This window comes from Talpa occidentalis, unplaced genomic scaffold, assembly GCF_014898055.3.
Source record: "Talpa occidentalis isolate TD23 unplaced genomic scaffold, MPIMG_talOcc4v2.1 talOcc4.2, whole genome shotgun sequence".
In the NCBI taxonomy this organism is placed as follows: Eukaryota; Metazoa; Chordata; class Mammalia; order Eulipotyphla; family Talpidae; genus Talpa; species Talpa occidentalis.
This window is the reverse complement of record NW_023602073.1, coordinates 21,060,635-21,078,138: the sequence shown is the minus strand read 5'-3', so window position 1 is coordinate 21,078,138 and position 17,504 is coordinate 21,060,635. Positions and strand designations below refer to the sequence as shown.

The 17,504-nt window shown below is 47.0% G+C and overlaps 1 protein-coding gene across 1 annotated transcript in view; it reads right to left on the bottom strand.

Annotated features, from left to right (window-relative positions):
* DUSP22 (dual specificity phosphatase 22) overlaps positions 1–16,114 on the bottom strand; it is a 58,487-nt gene extending 42,373 nt beyond the window's left edge. Inside the window, exons 1-2 of the mRNA XM_037519159.2 lie at positions 16,051–16,114; positions 3,098–3,131 (exon numbers count right to left, since the gene is read on the bottom strand). Of these exons, the coding sequence (XP_037375056.1) occupies positions 3,098–3,131; positions 16,051–16,071 (55 nt within the window). The 5' untranslated portion in view covers positions 16,072–16,114. The remainder of the gene's footprint in view (positions 1–3,097; positions 3,132–16,050) is intronic.
* Between the last annotated feature and the right edge of the window lie 1,390 nt (positions 16,115–17,504).

Genomic DNA, 17,504 nt, shown 5'->3' with positions numbered 1-17,504 from the left:
CCATTTACAGGAATGAAAAGTGAGGCTCAGGAACACCTCCCTAAGTCAGCACCAATAAATGTCAGATTTGGTGGCAAGAACAGGTAGGAAGTACCCCATTTTGATCCCAGCCCAGATAGGAAATGGACCCACTGAAAGGATGAGCCCATGAGCCACTAATTATGTCTCCAGATGGTTATTATAATATAAAACAATGTATAACTTTAGAAGGCAGCAAATTAATTTTTGTTGATGCCAGGTCAGCCTGGTGTGAATCACTGGGGAACCACCCCTGGGCACCAGTCCCATGAGCAGACACAGAACAAAAATGGGAGACTGTGACTGTGTTTCTGTACATGACATGCGCGTGCGCACAAGCACACACATGCACTCCCACTTTTCTAGATCTCTTTTCCATCTTCAAACAATGAGGGCTTCCTCTGTCAGCTGACATCTGCTTTTGCAAGTGCTAAGTTGGGAGGAAGCAGTAAGAGCTCCCTTACCTGCCTCCCTCCCTGCTACCTGACCCCTCCCACTGCCAGGGAGGGGCCTCTTTGTGCCCCTCTGGCGGCCTTCCTCCTAGCTCTGAGCAGTGAGCTCCCAATCCCCACCGCTCTGCTGAGAGCCCCTCATCAGATACCAGGCTCCAGGAGCTAGTCTGTTTGTGGGTTTCTCTCTTGGTGGAAAATCATAAGGTGATGGAAAACTGTTTGTGATCAGTGCAGAGTTAAAAAGAAAAAAAAAGGACTATCATCCTTTCACACTGGCATCCAAGGTGATCAGCATCTTGCTTGCGGATTAGGGTTGTGGGCTGTGGGTAAGCAGATTCTAGAGAGGCCAGCCTCACGGCTTCTCTCCACTCTGCAGAGTGCTCCCTGGCTCCTACCCACTCCCCTGAAGCTGAACCTTGAGGACTGGGACATGCATCCACAGGGGACCCCAGCTCAACAACCACACGTGGGCCCTCAGGACATGTGTGTGGAACTACATGGATGCATCCCTTCCTTCAGCTTACTGTGGACTCACCACACCACTGTCCTGCATTTAACAGGAGCCTGACATCTGGTGATTATTCAATAAACATTTAGTGAATTAATGAGTGAATAAAATCTGACCACATACTGATGTCAGAGTAAGTGAAGACAAGGACACATATGGACCATTTGAACAAAGAGGCATGTGGGGCCTCTTTTCACTGGGTGAAATCACAAAGCAATAATCCAGACCTGAGGGATTCTGTGACCAGCAAGTTAGAAAATAGGCATTGATTTTAGAATAAAACGAATTTGAAATATTTTTTGAAAACTGGGTGGGTCCATACATCCTTCTGAAAGAAATTCACCTCCCAAGAGTAGGAATAAAGTTCTCAGAAACTACTGGCAGAAATACTAAATCTGTTGGAAGTGAGTACCATTTTTAATTTGTATATCTTTTCCCTAGCCATTTTTTACTTCTAAGAATTTACCCTAAACTCTGTCCTCCAACTTAGACTCTGCTTCCCCATGAAAACGGTACTAACTCAGTAAATAAACCATTGAAGATATTTTGCTCCCTAACATATCCAGAGCCCCTTGACAATCTACCACAAAGCACTAGCTGCTTTTTCAGAACTACAAAGCTTACTAATTTGGGAACTCCGGTCCTATTTTTAACATGTTCTAGTAGCAATTAGCAGCTGTCAGCTCCCTGGGCTGGATTAGTTCTGAGGCCAATTAGCAGTACTAGAGGGGGAGAAGAGGAAATAAACCGTATGCAGAGAAATCATAAAAAATGGATTGTTTTCTTCATAATCAAAAGGAGGCTGAACTCGCAAATGGAACCAACAACTGGAAAACAGATGGGAGTGAGTTCTGACTTGTTCAGGGTGGGGAGGAGCCTGGATGCCTATTACAGGCTGTACAACCCAGTAGGGGCAGACTTGTTTCTGCAGGTTTCCTAGACCCTGCCCTCCCTATTAAATGCATCCTGTCTCCGACACAAGGAAAGCAGTGGTTCTTTTTTTTTTTTTTTTTTTTTTTACACAAACTCAAATGTCACTGGACATGGGACCAGGATCCCTCCTTGGAAAACAAGCAAAGCCTGATGGACACTACATGCTTTGCTCCAAGGGTTTCTTCTCACCTCTGTGACTATGGAGCCTTTTGGGACAGATGAGCTAAAAATAAACAGTCAATAGCTGACAGCAGATCAATCAATATTGAACAAGCCCCAGAAAAATGTATGAGGAAATCCATACATGATGAGAATCATCTGCTAGAGCTGAAAATGCCACCTATTCTCTCCAGGTGTTAAAAAAAAAAAGGTTCCTGAAAGTTTATTGATAAAAATGTATTGATTTATTGATATTAATTTAATGAGAAAACAAAAAAAAAAAAAGCGAAGAGATGATAAGTAAGCTTACTGGTTGCTAAATGTGCCTTTTAGCTCTCTTTTTTGCATAATTGTGTTCCATCAAGGATGCAGTGTTATGGTGAAAAGCAGATGTCAAGTTGGCCCCAAACCACTGTCAGCCATTGACCCAAGGGTTAGAGCTCATGAGCAAGGCATCTGGGCACATACTGTAGCCACTTCCAGACCACACTCAGCATAAACTGAGTGTTCACCTTCACTCATTCATGCAGGAGAAGACTAAAGCTGGTCTTTTAAAAGGTGAGCACACCTATAGTGGAAGCAATCCAACTATCCATCTATAGATAAATAGATCAGCAAAAATGGTGTCTCCGTATAGTGGAATAGTATGCAACCCTCAAAAGGAAGGCACTTCTGCCACAGCTACAACATGGATGTACCTTGAGGATGTGATGCTCAGTGAAATAAGCTAGAGAAATCCTGTTGTTTCCATTTACACAAGGAACATAGAGTAGTCAAATTACATGGAGAGAGATGGCAGGAAGGTGGTTGCCACAGGCTGGAAGCAGAGGGGAACAGGGATTTAGTGTTGAAAAGGGCACAGAGTTTCAGTTGGGGAAGATGAAAAAGTTCTGGAGAGGATGGTGGTGATGGTTGCACAGCCATGTGAGTGTACATAATGCCACTGAAAACTTAAAAATGGTTAAATGGGCCTATTTTCGGTTATGTCTGTTTCACCACAATAACAACAACAAAAAGAGAACCTCACCTTTGAAGTTGCCGATGTACAGCCCAGGCAGGATCTAGGGGAGAGAGAGAGAGAGACACGAGTGAGCATCACAGACTGGCAGCGACAGAATTCTCCACCCACAGGCCGGGCTCTCACCTGGACTGTGGGAACCAATCCAGGTCTGCCACTTGCCACACCCCTTCCCAGCACCTCCAGGGATGGACATCAGGCATCCTCATCTCCAGGGCTCTCATCTGCCCTCCACCACTGGGAAATGAGCTGAAACACCCACAAACGACTGCTTGTTGGAGCCTGTCAGCTCACAGAACTTAAAGGCCAGAATCCCGTATGGGTCCTTCCAGATTCAGGTGTCCTCCCTCACTCAATCACCCCAGAGCTCCCTGGGAGAGTCCAGCCCAAACCCAAGCATCTCTGGCACCCCCTTCACCCTTCCCATTCCTCTTTTTCTCACTGCATCCTGATTTCATTGGCAGCTTCAGCAAACCATTGTGGGCGCCCTCTGCTTAGGCTGGTCCCTCTGCCAGGAAGCTAGACCCCAGTTCTGAGTCACACCTTGGGGTGGCCTATCCCGAGTCCCAGTCTGGCTTCATTTCCCAAGGCCCTCTGCTCCCGCTGTACAGACGCCGTCCCAGGGGCATCGCTTAACAAAGGTCTGTCCCATCCACTGGCCTGGAAAGCTCTTTGGGCAACACGCAACACATCCTGTCTGTCAGTGTCCCAGGGCGCAGCCCATGATTTCCATTCAATAGACAATTGTTATAATAATGTGCATATGCTCTAAATGCCCATTTTCAATCCATCAGAATCACCAGAAAGTGGTAAAAATTCAGATTTCTGTACAAGCCCCAGCATCAGACCCCATACAGAATGGATCATTAGTTCTAAGATGAGAACGGGGGACTGTATTTTTCACAAGCAACACCCTCCTTTTTGCAAAATACGGAGCTAAGTCTTGTCCCACCAATACTTTGTAAGATACACTGGAATTCAAATATGGACACTGCTCTGGAAGCTACACCCCCAAGGTGATTTCCAAGTACACGTGGCAAGTCAGCCTTGGGGACACTTCACCGCACGCCCAAGATCCCTGACAATAGCCTCCTGCAGGCATCACTGGCATCGCCACCCTGAGCCCCTAGCAGCTCTGTCAGTTTCACACTCCCTATTTTTATCCACTGCTGAATGCAAGGTTAAAGGGTTAAATTGTTCTCAGACTCCTGGGCGTGCGCGCACACACACACAAACTGATCCAAACTTTTCTATGATACTTGTTTTCACAAACTCCAGCGCCTGAAAGCTTATCAGCAAATGACCCAGCCTGAGCACACACTAGGTGTGATGACCTTGAGTTGAGCCTCAAGTCTATAGCTGCAGGGGAGGAGAGCTACCTCCCAAAATCTAAAACTCCAGTAATTTCAGACAAAGTCTCTTCATATTTCTCCATGTATTGACTACATTGGAACTGGCCAATGAGCTCCAGCCAGGTACAAATTTCTTTACCCTTCACCCCAAATGAATACAAATCCCTCCCCCTACCTAGATAAGGAGGCAAATCTGAATTTTTCTCTTGTCTCCCTGCTCATCAGCCTGCAGTAACCTTATTTTTCTCTCCAACCAGAGTCATGTTACGGACCTCAATGCATGTTGGGTAGTGAGCAGGTTGCCACCAAGAAAGCAGGGTATAGTGATTACATGCATTTCTGTACGCATCTTCCCGACAGCCAGCTCCTTTGCTAAAAAACCGAAGGTGTGTGTGAGTCACTGCCAGGGGCATCTATTGTGCTAGGTCCAGAGTCAGCCTATGGGCTGAAGAGGAGGGCTGAGTTGAAGGGTCATAGGTTATAGTGACCAAATGGGACACATGCGTGAATAGAAAGTGCTATTAATAATTATCCAGGACAATAGGTGAAACCTGGAAGTGGCCTGGGCAGGGAGAATACAAGTCACACTGATTGAATCAACACCCAGGGAGGCAAAATTAGCTCAGAGAGTGCCCCGTGAACAGAGAGGTCACTTATGTCAGTGCTGTGGTCATGGCACTGAGGCAGGCTGGTTAGCTCTGTGATTAGGAACATGTGAGATGGGATCTCACAGGAAAAGCACCAGCATCCACTGCCAAGGAGCTAAAATACTTGACAGGTCTTTCTTGAGACATGATCAGTCTCTGAGAGTCTCCTGGGAGGAAGGGTGGAGCAGATACTTCATTCCTGTTTTAAAACATCAGAACAATGCAAGCTCATCTTGGAGATGGACCAAACTGATGTTCTCTGGCAGTTCTTGCCTGTAAGGAGGTTTTCATGTGGAGTCTCCCATTCTCCAGGGTCTCTCTTATCTCCATTAGAATGTGTCATTAGATACTAACAGGCATAGTCATCATATGGCTGATGGTGATGAGGATTCCCTCCTTGAACAAACTTCACTCAGGCTCCTTCAAGTCTTCCTCCTTCTTGGCCAGATAGTTTTAGCAAAGAATCCTGCAAAGCCGGTTGATCAAGAATGTTTGCACTTTTGAAATCCAATCAAGCTCCTCTTCCTCCAGATTTGATATCTAATCAAGTTCCAATCAATTTTTCATCCTGTCCCTTATCCTGCCTGGGAGTTAAGTTACTGGGAATTAAGTTCAATTTCTTAGTTGCAATAGTTTCTCTCCCCTATTGCAACAGTCTTGAACAAAGTCTTCCTTGCATTTTTAGTAACTTTCAGAATAACCTTTTTTTTTTTTTTTAATAACATTGAGCATAGATGACTCTGGATTTATAAAGTTTACGGTTGTGATGCACTATGATGTGAGAGTGTTGGGTGACCCTGAGAGTCAGAATGTCACTACGATGTCAGGTTGGGTGGGCCCGAGTGTCAGTGGCTGCAGGTGAGCTCTCTGCACTCATGGGCTCCATGCTGAGCACTCAGGACACAGATGTGAATGAGAGAAAGACAGTCCTGCCAATGTTCTGCTTCCCTAGGGAAGAAGAAACTGACGCCACCACTCTGAAACCCCCGAAGACTAACAGGAGGCAGTGACACTCAGGCTGGAGGAGTGGGCCAGGAGAGAGGGAGGTGGGCAGGGAGCAGGAGAAACAGTCAGTCTGAGAAAGAAGACTGCTCTCTACTGGGAGGGAGCAGCAGGGAGTGGAGTGGAGATAGAGGGGGGCGAGGACAGTGGCTATAGTCCAGCTCAGTGGACATGGGCAACTCTAGATTAAGTGCCACTAAGACAGTTAAGAAAGAAGAAAGTAGTTTGCTGTACTTTTATTTAATAACAAATAAATAAAACTCTTGGATATAATAAAAACAAAGGAACAGCAAAGTCGTGTGTATGTATAATACAACATTTTCATCCCATGTTCACCCCTGAGAAGCAGACACTGGGTCTTGGGAGGCTAGAGAGGATCACTCTTGTATTTCTGTTTGCACTTTTCTATGTGGCTTGAATGTTCTCATTGTAGGCATGCACCACTTCAATTCATTTTCTTAAAAAGTTAAGGGGGGGGCATTATTTGGAGAAAAGCTTAGGGCCCTATTGTGCTTTTCTTCTGTGTACTTTTACTACCTTTCTAGCATTCCTAACCAACGGTGTTCATCTCAGTTTATAAATAAAAGCAAACTAGGGCAAGAGATAAGTCACCTCTGGACTCTGCTGCTCTTGAAATTTGCTTTTGATTCATAAACCCACCTTTGGAAGCCAGCATCAGTCCAGCTTCCATTCCCTGCCCAACCATTCCTGTCCCACCCCCATTATCAGCTCCTCCTGTGGCCTGACTGTGTCTCCTATCACCCAGAATGAAAAAGCGGGAGTTCCCCCCATGGCACCCTCCCTGCTGAGGGAGGTGGGTCCCACCACAGACCTTGCTCCTTGACCCACACCACCACTCCTTGCAGAGCCTCAGCTCGCCCCAAGTTAATTTTCTGAAGTCAGGTCCTCACCAGGTCACTCTCCAGATCAAAGTGTTCGGTGGCATACCCCATTCCAAGAAAATTAAGGCCACAACTAGAATTCAGCAGAAAATCTCAACCCAGTTTCCCACCTCCAAAGACTTTCCCCCACTCTCCCATTTCCATCGAATGTCAGTTAACCTCTGTGCTCTCAACACCTCTTGCCGCTCCTCTGACTGACAATGTCACTTCTCTTCGCTCTCAAAGTCTCTCTCCACAGAGAAGGAATCTTTGCTGTTTGGGGAACCTTATCCCATGGGTCCACCCCAAAATTATAAATCCTGTAATAGATAATTTATTTTCTTGATTTCCTAGCCTCTGAAGTACTTCCCTAAGTTTGGGGGAATCTTCACTCCCTAACTCTGGGGTCTTGGTGGGAAATACAAGCCAGAAGCTGTAGAAGGCAGATGTTGGCTTGCATTTGCCTTTGCTGCTGTGACTCAGACATGTGACTTGGGGGTGGCAGGTCTCCACTGCTGCTCCAGTGAGAAGCCAGAGCACCCTGTCTTGTATCCCATCCCATGGCAGCAGGACTGGCGGCTCACCTAGGGCCCCTGGAGCAGCAGCAGCAGCAGCATCTTAGGCAGCCCCAGACATGCTCCCCTGACCAGTTCTCGATTTACTCCTGGCAGTGCCCTCATCACCATGTGACCTATTGCCCAAAGCCTCCACATTTGGATTCCACTGTTTGTAACCACAGCCCTTGATTTAGGTCTTCAACCCAGAAAAAAACACACACATGCAAATGAGCTGCACAGACCTCTAGGCAAGCCACGGACTCACAGAGTCCTACCCACCTGCTAAAGCAGCCCCAACAACATCCCTAGAACCAGCTAGAGATCACCCAGATGAAGAGGCCACCCTCCTTTGGACTCTACTTGCACCTCATTTTGCACATACTTCTATTTCTCAGGAGCTCCACAATTTGTTTGCAACTCATGGAACTAAAGTGCCTCGGTTCAGTACCTGGTTCACTGCATCAGCCTAGAGCTCTCCCTACCTCCAGAGTCATTCCTTCCCCTGTCTCCAAGGTACAAAGTTGATCCTGTGACTCCAGTGAAAATCTCAGGGCTCCAGATAGCTAGCTATCACCAAGCCACCCAGAGTCAATAGTCAGCAGACACCTTTGGGATTCAGGCTGCCCCGGCCTCACATCTTTCCCACATTCCTGGAGGTACAAAGCAGAGACACAGTTCAGTCAGGCCTCTACATCCCAGCATCCATGCTTAGGAGGCACTAACCTATTGTCAATTACTGTTGACTACATTAAAAAAGCACCCTTAATGTTGCAATTAAAAAAAACACACCTGCAAGCTGACGAGGCATACGGATATCCAGTGCACGCCTCTGGCTACCTGAATCATATCTGTGGATATGTTGTCTCCACACTCAATTGGTTCTTCCTTGATTGGGAGGAACTCAAGTCAATGTTTCTTCAATAAATGAATGAACAATGGACAGTGTGAATTGGGGAATGGGGTGAAGGATGAGCAAGGAGAGATGAAAAACAATGATGAATGACACCTGACAGGTGTCACTTTTTGCCCTAGGCTGGTTTCCATGGGGGTGAAGGGCGATCAGTGACCCAGTGACATGGGTATCACAAGCAGCAGCACCCCAAGAGATGCCAGGGCTGAGTGCTGGCAATAGAGATACTTGAACTGACTAAAATCAAGGATACAACTGGGCCTCCCCTGGTGGCGCAACAGTTGAGCGCTGGGCTGCGAGCCTGCCCGCGGCCTCTGCAGCACTGGTCGTTCCCTGGCCGCCAGCGAGGGTCCCACCAAAAAAAAAAAAAAAAAAAATCAAGGATATGACTTACTAAAAATCACTTAATTTGCATATTGAATGCATTCCAATATTTTAAAGAAATATACAATAAGGAAAGAGCCTTAGCAAACTTTTAACTCCCTTTTCTAGAGCAGGAGGGTTAAGCTAGACATTTAAGTACTAGAAATAGAAAGCAAATTGCTCAATCCCAGTTTCTGCACTTTCTTCCATACAGAATTACAAAACAAGGTCGATGGCTGGTGGGCCAGCCATGGGCAGGGAGAGGTATTCCATCTTTGTTTTCAAGAAGAAAAATCCCATGAGTAAGTATTAAAACTTCCACATGACTCAAACGTAAAGCTTTCAAAATGGAACCTGTTGACTTTTTGGTTATTGTTGTTGGCGATTCCTAAGTATAGAGAAAAAGAAAATGAAATGAAGTGATTTTCCAGAAGAGAGACAGCCTATCAAGGAGCCAGGGAAGAGTAGAGTGTTCATTTGGGACAAAGAGGGTGACAGGTGAATTCACAGGAGTCTGACCTTGGGCCAGAAGCAAGAACACAACGGGGGTGAAATCAACTCCTGGATAGCTCAAGGGGAAGGTTTCTATATGCAGCTTGGGAATATCCTATAACTCTAACAGAAAACATGCAGAATTGTTCCTAATCCTCTTTGGGTCAACCCAGTTGGCTCTTTGTCCATTATGTCTCTCTGGTGATGATGCTCCTAAGGAAGTCCTTGCTGGACACCAAACTCCCCGACCTTCCCTCACGTCACGCTGTTACAGAGCAACCCCAATATAAAATGGGTTGCCTGACTGTGGTTCCTCACCCGTGTGCTTAAAGGGGACTTATTAATGCTAAACTGCAGACACACACAAAATGTTGATAAAAGGTTTATTTACAAGGGAAGGGGAAATGGAGAAATGAATAACTCAGGGAGAAAAAGAGGAAGTTCGTAAATGTGTCCTACCCGTTCCACTGACCTGGAATCCCAATGACCTGCGAGCTGGTGAAAAACCAAGCACACCACGTGGCCAAGAGAGAGACCCCCGGCCACATGGCCAGTTAAATACTCAGAGAACAAAGTTGCTTAACTCCACCCTCAGATGCTCACAACCTCCCTTTGGCGATCATGGGATTTGTAGTTCCCAGTGTCTTGCTGGAGTGGGGGTGAAGTCCACAAAGCCTGTATGGAGTTTGCTCAGGACATCCTTTCCCCCTTACAACCCTACTTCATTGTCTTCATTGCATGCATCGGTTCCAAACATCATTTTATTTTCTTACATTTTTATTGACCTTGAGGGGGCATGCCTGCCTTGTTCCTTACTGTTTCCCCAAAACCTGCCTAGGAGTCCGTCATATGGAAAGATAATTATTGAATAAAAGGTAATAAAGCACACACCAAAGCACATGGGAAGATAGTACCTAATACTCTGCCAAGATAGATTGTTTTCTGTTAAAAGACTGACACCTGCAGAAATATTCTGGGACTATAGGGCTCTCCATGCTATTGGCTCTTCGTGATCAGTTCCCCTCACTCCCACACCATACTAATACTGACCACTGCCCGCCTCCCTGCCATACACACACAGGGCATTGCATTCTTAGCCACACACCAGCACTTGAACACAAAAGAATGCTGCTTCTAAGGCAGGAAATATTTTGAGGTTTTTTTTTTTTTTTGAACATTCCTCTTAGTACTTCAGGATGCCCCAGCATCTCAGAACACCACCCAAATAGATGGAAGAGATAACATTCCTGATCAAGCAGCAGTACAAGATCATGTACTTAATTCCTCCAAGGTGAGAGATGACTTTCTGGGATTCAAAGTCAGGGATGAGGTGAGAAAAATGCTGGTAGATTCCATGAAGGGTTAAATGTTAGTCATTCTTAAAGCCATTTGGTCATGGACTTAACCAGTTTGCATTTATAAAGGGAAGAATCTTCGAGTACTCTTTTGTGCACTCAGAACAATGCCTTAAGCACTTGTTCCTTCAATATGAAATAAAGCTGTAATAATTCAGAGGTGGGGGTGTAGAGATGACAGGGACAGCCAAGCTGAGCTGTCTGGCCTTTAGCCTCTAGCTATGCCACTCACGATGGGTGTGCCCACCACCCATAGAAGGACTCCTCTGGAAGCTGCCCGGGACCAACTTGGGTGTTGGGATTTTCTTGGCTTTCACATTTATTTTCCACTACAGGATCTACCACAGACAAGGGACAAAGCAGGTGTTACAACATCATTTGGTGAATAGATACATGAATGAATGACGCTGGCAACCATGTCAGCTGATCGCAGCATCCAGCAGTACAACGATGCCCAGCCTTTCGGCCCCTTCCCACACTAAAACAGGGCTTTCCAAGTCTCTTGGTAATTATCAATAGCAGATCACACAGGCCTTAGGAGATCCTGAGATGGAGAACTGTAGGTCAGTGGGCCGTGACCTACTGGGTCATGATTCTGACCTCCAAAGGACACCTGGCAATGCCTGGGGACATCTGTCACAATGGACGGTGAGTGCAATTGGCATCCAGTGCATGGAGGATGTTGCTAGTCCTCCCACAAAGTGATGACTCCCCACAACAAAGAAGGAGCGAGCCCACGGTGACGGAGGGGCAGTGGTGTACACACCAGGGGGCATAGGCCCATGCCCTTTTCACTTGAACAAGACTCCATTCTCAACTACACCCCCTGAACTTCCTCAGGAGAAAGCAACCATCCTAAACCAGCTGTCAGCCATATACAAGCATATGTCATCACAGTGACCACTGATAGGACACAGCCAAGAACACAAGCAGGGTTGAATATTTGTTCTTTACAGTTTGCAAGAATGACTCCTAATAAATTCTCATGTTCTTCTCCCAAGAGACTAAGTCGTTACTGGAGAAGGTGCATTGGACTCATTTTAGAGCAAATAAAGATGCCAGAGGAGGAAAGTAGCACCTATGAGTTCGGGGAGATAAAGCACTTGAAGCTCCAATATATTAGGTGACTTGTTCAAGGTCACAGTCAGGAAGCAGTAGAGCGGCAGAGAACAACCCCCCCCCCCACCAACTCCAAGCAAGCTTCCTGATAGACATAGCTCTTTTGCTTTCCGAATGATGTGCATCCAGGGGAAATGTTTGCCTCTCATGCCATGGGCAAATTCTTCATGAAATACTGGCTCAGAATCCATTTCCACCAGGCAGGATGCTTTTGGAGGACACAGAACAGCAAAGAAAGAAGAGACCACCAGACTGGGCAGGTGGATTTTGGATGGTCTGAACCAACTCTGACAGTGAGTAGGGAAAGATACAAGAGCCAGAGGGGCCTCAAATCCTTCTCTAGAATGACAAAGTCATTCGTTCAGGTTGATTGAGATGAAAAGGGGCACATGGAGAAACATTTGGAGCAGATTTCTCTGACAATGTTTGTCTGGAGAGACTGTATGCTTGTTCTTGATGGGAGTATTGTAGTAAAGACTAAAAAGATAAGCATTTTCTTTATAGGTCATTCCCCCGAAGATTTGAGGGTTCAGACCCTTGAGAAAACTTTGAGTCAACTAGGAGTTTTCAAAGACCCACTGAAACATGACATTTGCATGCAATAGCTTGGCTCGCATAATCTTAAGCCTACTAGAGACATTTACTAGACTGAGTTGCAGCAGCCTCGTGAGGCACTTCTGTATTGTGGCTCCGAGACAGACCACCTGGCTGTGAGTCCCGCCTCTGCCACTCACCAGCAGGGCGCTGAGGACAGGTCACTGAACTTTTGCACAGAATCTGCAAAATGGGGCTGAAGCTAACAGAACCTAGTAGTGCAAGCGGCTGTGAGGAGGATGAAACCAGTGACTTTATGTGGTCAAGTCTCAAAAAAGGTCCTGGCACGCCAAGGCTCATTGATGATTATAGTTTTGAACAGTTTATAGGATCTATTTGGGAACTGCACAAAGAACAATGAAAAGAGTTTCAGTGGCCTGCCTTCCTCTCCTCTTTATCAATGTGAAAAAGGAAGGCAGACAGGATGGTGCTTTTCCCATTTTGCAATTAATATGGAACTCTGGCAAGTTTTTTTGGCATCTTTAGAATTCAAAGGATAGACTTCTACTGTCTTCAAAATCAATAGGGCCTGGGTTCCAAACCCAGTTCTGCCACTTCCTAGCACTAGAGCCTTCGTTGTGCTACTTAACCTTTCCAAGTCTCCCATTTCTCAACCTGCAAAGAGAGTAAGACTGATATCCTAGGGCTAGAGCGAGGCTTCAGGAATAGACGCAAGGTAGGAGGTTCAAAAACTAACAGATCACAAGCACTGTGTTCTCTTTCCTCTTCATTTGGGTTGGCCAGAATCTGAGTCTGTTTCCCTTGCACTATTACCTAACATGCTGGGTATCACCTCGCTGAGATGGTAGGATATTTTGCCACATAGCAGACTGGACCATATGTGAACACCCTCCATAAGAACATGAAATATGAATAAAAACTGCTGTATTCAAAGCAGTCAGAGCAGAAATCTGCATAATTTTCTTTTGCCAAAGATGACTGGAAAGCAGTTATCTCAGGGCACACACAGCACAACTTAGGCTTTTGTTTTCAGGGGCATTCGGCATATGTTTTTATTTACAGAAAAGCTTTTCTATGGTTAGTACCTTATAATAATCCCACTGATGGCGCATATCAACCATTCCCTCTTTTTTTTTTTTACAGATAAATATGAAACCTAGTTCCAACTCACACAATATACATGAAAAAATTCTAGGTAAGGTTTTTTTATTTTGAATTTCCAGCAATCTACATGGTCACTAACTAATCTTGTAACTTTGGGCAATTCTTTTCATCTTAAACATTTTCACTCCAGCAGGATCCTTTCCCTGAACTGAATGTCAGTCTTAAATTCTTCTCATCACACCTACTTTCCCCATTCCTACCGTGTGTCCTTTCTCTCTCTCCTCTCTCTCTCTCTCTCTCTCTCTCTCACACACACACACCTGTGTTGTGCAATATAGCATCCATTAGCCACAACTGCTATTGAGGCTCAAAATGTGACTAATGCCAAGTGAGATGTGATTTAAATATAAAATACACACCAAACTTTGAAAATATTGTACAAAAAAGTTAACCATTTATGTAGTGGTTACATGTTGCAATGACAATCTTCTAAATATATCTACTAAATAAAATATATTATTAAATACATTAAAATTAATGTTGCCTAATATTAATAGGACTACCGGAAGATTTCACTTACATATACAGCTCACAGATATTGGCCTATACTAAAGGTTCTTGTCATGTACCATTGTAACCTCCACTTCCTCAACTAGGACGGCAGTTGGTTAATAGTAAGTACACAACAAATATTTGTAGAATTAATGAGGTATGTATATTTGTCTGTATGCATGTTTTTCCATCTCTACTCTGGCAATAGCAGCTCTGTTTACAATACAAGATAGTCATGATACCAGCATGGTCAAGAAAGTCATTATTTTTGTTGAAAGGTCAAAATCATCACATGTATAGCACTGCTTTTGCTGAAAAGCCTGAAATTCATTGATATTTCTAAATATGTTCTTTGAGTTATAATATAAAAAATATAAGTTAAATGCTGGAAGAGGTGGCAAGTGAAAAACTCAAGTGGAAAAACTTGAAAAAAAGACAAATGAAAGCTGCAGTATGACCACATTTAATGGGAAGGCAAAGAGAACCCATAAACTTGTTAAAGCACCTTTATTGTTCTGTTTTCATTTTAATGGCAGAAGACTCAGGATGTGGATGAATTCCTGGGCTAACGGGACATAATGAAAAGTATTTATCCAAGAAAGAAAGAGTCTCTAAATTTGACTGGTACCAAAGCAAAAACAAAAACAACAAGCAATACCCTCTGCTCCCAACACACACACACACACACACACACACACACACTCACACACGCGGAATATAATTCTGAACCAGATGTTCCAAACACACAGTAGTTCTTTGATAACCTGCATCTCCAGGACACAATAAACACCACATGAGCATTGGAAAGAGTTAAGCAGGCACACAGGATGCAACTATTCTGTCCCTGTCCCTACCTTACCTCCTAATGTTCCCTATCCCGCATCTAATTCTCCAGCTTACAGAACCAAAAACCTCTCCTGACCCAAGTGGTGAGAAAAGTCAAAAAAGAATGAAAGCCCCGTTGTGTCACCAACTATGAAAGCGCACTGCTTGTGGGGATGTGAATGAGTGAATCTAATACAGTTACGAAAGCGAATCAGAAGACCAGAAACTAATCTCTGAACCAGGACCATTTCAAAGACCTGTGAAGAAGCGATTGTATTTGCTGAGGGTTTTTTAGAAGTTTGTGACTCCTTTCTTTAAATGAGTAGTACAAGATCACAAAACCCTTAACCTCATAGGTGACAGGAATATACCACAGGCAATTTTCAACTTCAAGAGCTGGTACTTGGTACCTTCCACAGATAAAAGAGGCAGACGATCCCATAGTCTAGGAAGGGGGAGTCCAGCCAAACTGGAGAACAGAGGAGGACCACAACAGAGACAAAGAGAAGAGTAACAGATTTTTCTAGAAGGCATGATCAGCACAAGCAGGCACCTCCCAAGTTGTCCGTGCAGCTCAAGCAACATAACCACGATAAGTCAGCTCTGAATCTGTTCTCTCACCCCCTCCCTTCCCCAGATCTTTAAAAACATCTCAAGACTTAGGCCTCTGTCAACTTCTCCGTGCACAAGAAAAACTTCTCTGTGCACACGAAAAAAAAAAAAAAAAAAACAAATCTGGGGAGAAAGAGGAAATTACAGCATAGAAGACACTTATCTATTCCAGTTTACTGATGATGTGGGTGGCGAAGCTTCAAGAGCCGAGTTTGGGACTGAAGGGGAGGGGAGAAAAAGAAGAAACCGCAACCCTTCTGAGCTCAGCTGAGGTCGGGGCAGAACAAGTGTCAACGCTTAAAGGGCGCAGCTCGCTTCTCAGCCGCAGGGCTCGCCGGCTGGCAGGGCAAGGCTGACAGGCGGTGGGGGGCTGCTTCCCCGGAAGGCAGCAGCAGGGGCGCGCAGAGGGCACCTCAAAAACACAGACATACCGATCAGCGCCCCAGCCTCGCGGCCCCTCCCTCCTCCCGCAGCCCGGGTTCCGCCGCAGAGGACCCGGCCGCGCGCGGCGAGAGGCAAGTGGGGGGCGAGGCCACGGCGCCACGGGGGCTTTCCCCGCGCGCGCGGCGAGCAGCCGGAGGAGGGACGGCTGGACGGTGGCGGCACCCCAGCACAAACGAGAAAAAGACACGTTACCTTGTTCATCCCATTCCCCATGGTGGCCGAGTGCGCGCGCTCACCCGCGGCAGTGAGGCCGCAGCGCCCCGCCGCGCGCGTTGCCACAGGAGAGGGAGGAGCGCGCGGGGCGGGCGGGACGGCGCGGGGAGGAATGTCGGGCCGCGCTAGAAACAACAACAACAACAACAACACCCCAGATCCGGGACGTCCCGGCGAGGCTTTACTTCAGGGGTCCGCAGGGGCCGGCGGGCTTTCCGAGGCTCCGGGGCGGACTTCCCGGCCCCTCAGGCAGAGGCACCCCAGCGCCCTTGCCGGGAAACGGTCTCGCGCCGCGGCGCCCGCCCCGAGAGCCCGCGCCCCTCCCGGCGGCGCCCCGGGGCTGGCCACCGGCTCGGGGTGGCCGCGCCCCCCTCCGCCCCGGTGGGCCCGCGGGAGCCGCCACGCTCCCCAGCCGGGCGGGAGTCACTGGGGGCGCAGCGCCGGCCCGGGAGTCGCCCCGACCGCGGCCCGGCGCGCAGGGACGGGCCTGGAGCGCATGCGCGCGGGAGCTGGGGTTCCGGGGTCCCCGAGCGGGGCCGGGGGTCGCCCAGCGCCGCCCCAGCTCTGCGGCCGCGCCCCGAGGGCCCGCTCCTGGGCTCCGGGACCTCAAAACTTCCTCAGGCCTTTTCCCCTGAGGTGGCTGGGGGTGGGGGAGGGGAGGGGCCTGTTCCTGGCAGTCGCCACCCTGCCCCGACTGTCTGGATGAATCAGTCAGGTGCTAAGCGGAGCCGGGGTCTTCGCTGCTCTCCAGTGGGTTTTCTTAGTGGACAGATTTAGGACAGTTGGGGGGATTTCTATGGCCCTGCCCCACCCACGAGGCCGAGAAGGCTCACCCAGTAGGGGAAAGGTGGGCTTGGTGACTCATCTCCGGGACGATGTGACCTCCCTACCCTGGGGGAGCAGATGGCCAGATCGCAGACCTCATATTGTGCCTTGAACCTCTGGTGTGACCCCCTTCTTCGGGCTATATACTGGTTCTAGTAGGTGCCTATTTGTGTTGATATAATTGCTTCTGGAAAGCCCCTAACCTCGTTAAACAGCACAGTAATGTCTGCATTATGATTCTTACTGTAGTGGAACACATTCTAACCTATAGCAGAATTGTTTGGGGGTATTGTCACCCTTACTAAACGCTGAACTTCTAGGCACAGAATCCTTGAACCAGGATTTTGATACTCGCAGCAATGCCCTGTACATAGTAGGTGCTTCATGGATATTTGTTGAGTAAACTCCTACATCAGTCTGCAAGAGCCAGGCTTACCTCATGACCTCATTTCATCTGCTCCTCCCTGCTCACTCAGCTCCAGCCACATTGATTTTCTGTGTTTCTTAAAACCTGCCACACACCATCCTGTGCATGAGCCTTTACGCAGGCAGTGCTCTTCACCCAGACACCTCTACCACTAGCTCTATGCTTGACTGGCTCTTGTCTT